Source organism: Tasmannia lanceolata, unplaced genomic scaffold, assembly GCF_043159265.1.
Source record: "Tasmannia lanceolata isolate RefF3 unplaced genomic scaffold, GAP_Taslan_0.1 ptg000012l, whole genome shotgun sequence".
NCBI lineage: Eukaryota > Viridiplantae > Streptophyta > Magnoliopsida > Canellales > Winteraceae > Tasmannia > Tasmannia lanceolata.
In genome coordinates this window covers 19,226,255-19,228,817 of record NW_027518689.1, presented here as the reverse complement: position 1 = coordinate 19,228,817, position 2,563 = coordinate 19,226,255, and the positions used below count along the sequence as shown (strand labels likewise).

At 38.9% G+C, this 2,563-nt stretch overlaps 1 protein-coding gene across 1 annotated transcript; it reads left to right on the top strand.

Moving 5' to 3' along the window:
• The first annotated feature begins 1,645 nt into the window (after positions 1–1,645).
• LOC143888610 (uncharacterized) lies at positions 1,646–2,119 on the top strand. Its single transcript, XM_077393052.1, has one exon. It carries the CDS (start codon positions 1,646–1,648, stop codon positions 2,117–2,119), a length of 474 nt encoding a protein of 157 aa, XP_077249167.1.
• The last annotated feature ends 444 nt before the right edge of the window (positions 2,120–2,563 follow it).

Genomic DNA, 2,563 nt, shown 5'->3' with positions numbered 1-2,563 from the left:
AACTGTTCTGAACTCTGAACCTTTGGAATAACTGTTCTGACCTCTGAAATAACTGTTTCGAACTCTGAACCTTGGAATAACTATTCTGACCTCTGAACCTCTGAAATAACTGTTCTGAACTCTGAACCTCTAGAATAACTGTTCTGAACTCTGAACCTCTAGAATAACTGTTCTGAACTCTGAACCTCTGGAATAACTGTTCTGAACTCTGAACCTCTGAAATAACTGTTCTGATCTCTGAACCTTTGGAATAAATGTTTTGACCTCTGAAATAACTGTTCTGAACTCTGAACCTTTGGAATAACTGTTCTAAACCCTGAATCTTTGAAATAACCGTTATGAATATATGTTCGGAATTTTGAACCTTCAAAACTACTGTTTAGAACTTTGAATCATTGGAACCATTTGAATAATTAAAATTATCTGAACATGAACCCTTGATACCTTCTGAACACTTATGTGGAGGCTTGGATTATTTCTACACCTTGCCATATAGGGGTAAAACATTTGGCAACTCTGGACCCACCGTGGGGGTAGTACACTGGAACTTCTGGCCCGTCAGTGGGATAAAACGCTGGCCCTGTCGACTTGTATCTGAACTTGAGGAACTAGTTCTGACACCGTGGACTGTCGGTGGATAAACAATAACATGTCTTCTGGCCATGCCGATGATTCTGAAGTGTATTTGAACTCTGAACACCACACGGCTTTGACCATAGCTTTTGAATTATGAAAACCTCTGACTTTGATCAGAACTTAGACATTGAATTGCTTATCACACTTTAATTCAGAACCATATTTTTCATGCACACATATTTACCTTGTGCCTATTATTCAACTGTGAACTCAGTCTTCTGCTTTGACTCTAATATCCAAACCATATTAAACCTTGGCATGCTTAGACTGTACTTTTGTATTTTATTATGTACTGAGCTTTTCAGCTTTGGACTTTGACTCGGAAATTAGTTTATTTGTTTTCAGATTCTTTAGGAAGTGAGTACTTTGAATAAGATGTAAAGACCATATTATTTATTTCCTCGTTGACTCTTTGGGGAGAGATGAGATTTGATTTGACTCTAATGGGTTCGCATTAATTGAACTTTGATATTTCAGTTATGAATTGTCAGGTTATTTTGTTATTGCTTTGTAGCCTTGTACATTTGTGGGATTCGTCTTGTAGGTGTACGGCGCTGCCACGTTCTACGCCCAGGGTGGGGTTTGGGGCGTGACAGAAAAGTGGTATCAAAGGTTAGGCTTTAGGTCCTAGGTAGAATCATTTGAACAAAGGACTTTGACTGTGAGAGTTGGGGATTTAGATAAGGAGCAATTTGGAAGCGCTTGATGGGTTTGTGTGTATTGGGGACGCCTGATAACACATAAATCAGTCGCGCGATCAGGGCCCAGTTATAAATTCAAATGCACCTGTGGACGCTTGGGAAGCATGCGAGTTTGTGATTGGGTAAGAATCATGAGAAATATGTGATGGGTAGATATTGGCTCCAAAAAGGGAATGCGTTGTATTACTATATGAATACACTATATGTATAACCGAATCAGTAAGATGTGTCCTGTCAGAATTTGAAATAGAGAACTGTTAGCATATCTTATCTTGCTTGAGTTGTCTGATTTTGATGTGATTTTGGGTATGAACTGGTTGTCTGTCCATCATGCTTTAGTAGATTGCTATAAGGAGGTAGTGAATTTTGAAATTCCGGGAGAAGAGAATTTTTGTTTTGAAGGGAGTGGAGCTCACACGACTCCTATAGTTTTGTCTGCTATGCAAGCTTGTGGATTTCTTAGACAAGGTTGTAAAGCTTTCTTGGCCTCAGTAGTTGAGGTCAATGATAATGATATGAAGATTGTGAACGTCCCTATAGTTAGGGAATTTGTAGATGTGTTTCCCGAAGACCTTCCAGGTCTACCTCCGAATAGGGAAGTTGAATTTACTGTTGACCTAGCTCCTGGAAAGGTGCCTATTTCTAAGGCCTCGTATCGTATGAGACCTTTAGAAATGAAAGAATTGAAAAATCAGTTGGAAGAACTCTTAGAGAAGGGTTTTGTGCGACCCAGTGTTTCACCATGGGGAGCACCAGTGTTGTCTGTTAAGAAGAAAGATTGAAGTATGAGATTATGTATAGATTATAGGGAATTGAACAAGGTTACCATAAAGGATAAATATCCGCTTCCTCGGATAGATGATTTGTTTGATGAATTGCAAGGGGCATGTGTGTTTTCCAAGATCAATCTTCGATTGGGATATCATCAGTTGAGAATCAAATCAGAAGACATTTCGAAAACGGCCTTCCGTACTTGGTATGGCCATTATGAGTTTCTTGTTATGCCATTTGGTTTTACCAATGCCCCGACAGCTTTTATGGACCTAATGAACAGGATATTCAAACCATTATTAAACCAGTTCGTGGTTGTGTTCATTGACGACATTCTGATATATTCTAGAAGTCAGTCTGATCACGAGCATCATTTGAGAATTGTCGTAGAAACCTTAAGAAAAGAGAAGCTTTATGGAAAACTGAAGAAATGTGAATTCTGGCTTGACTAAATC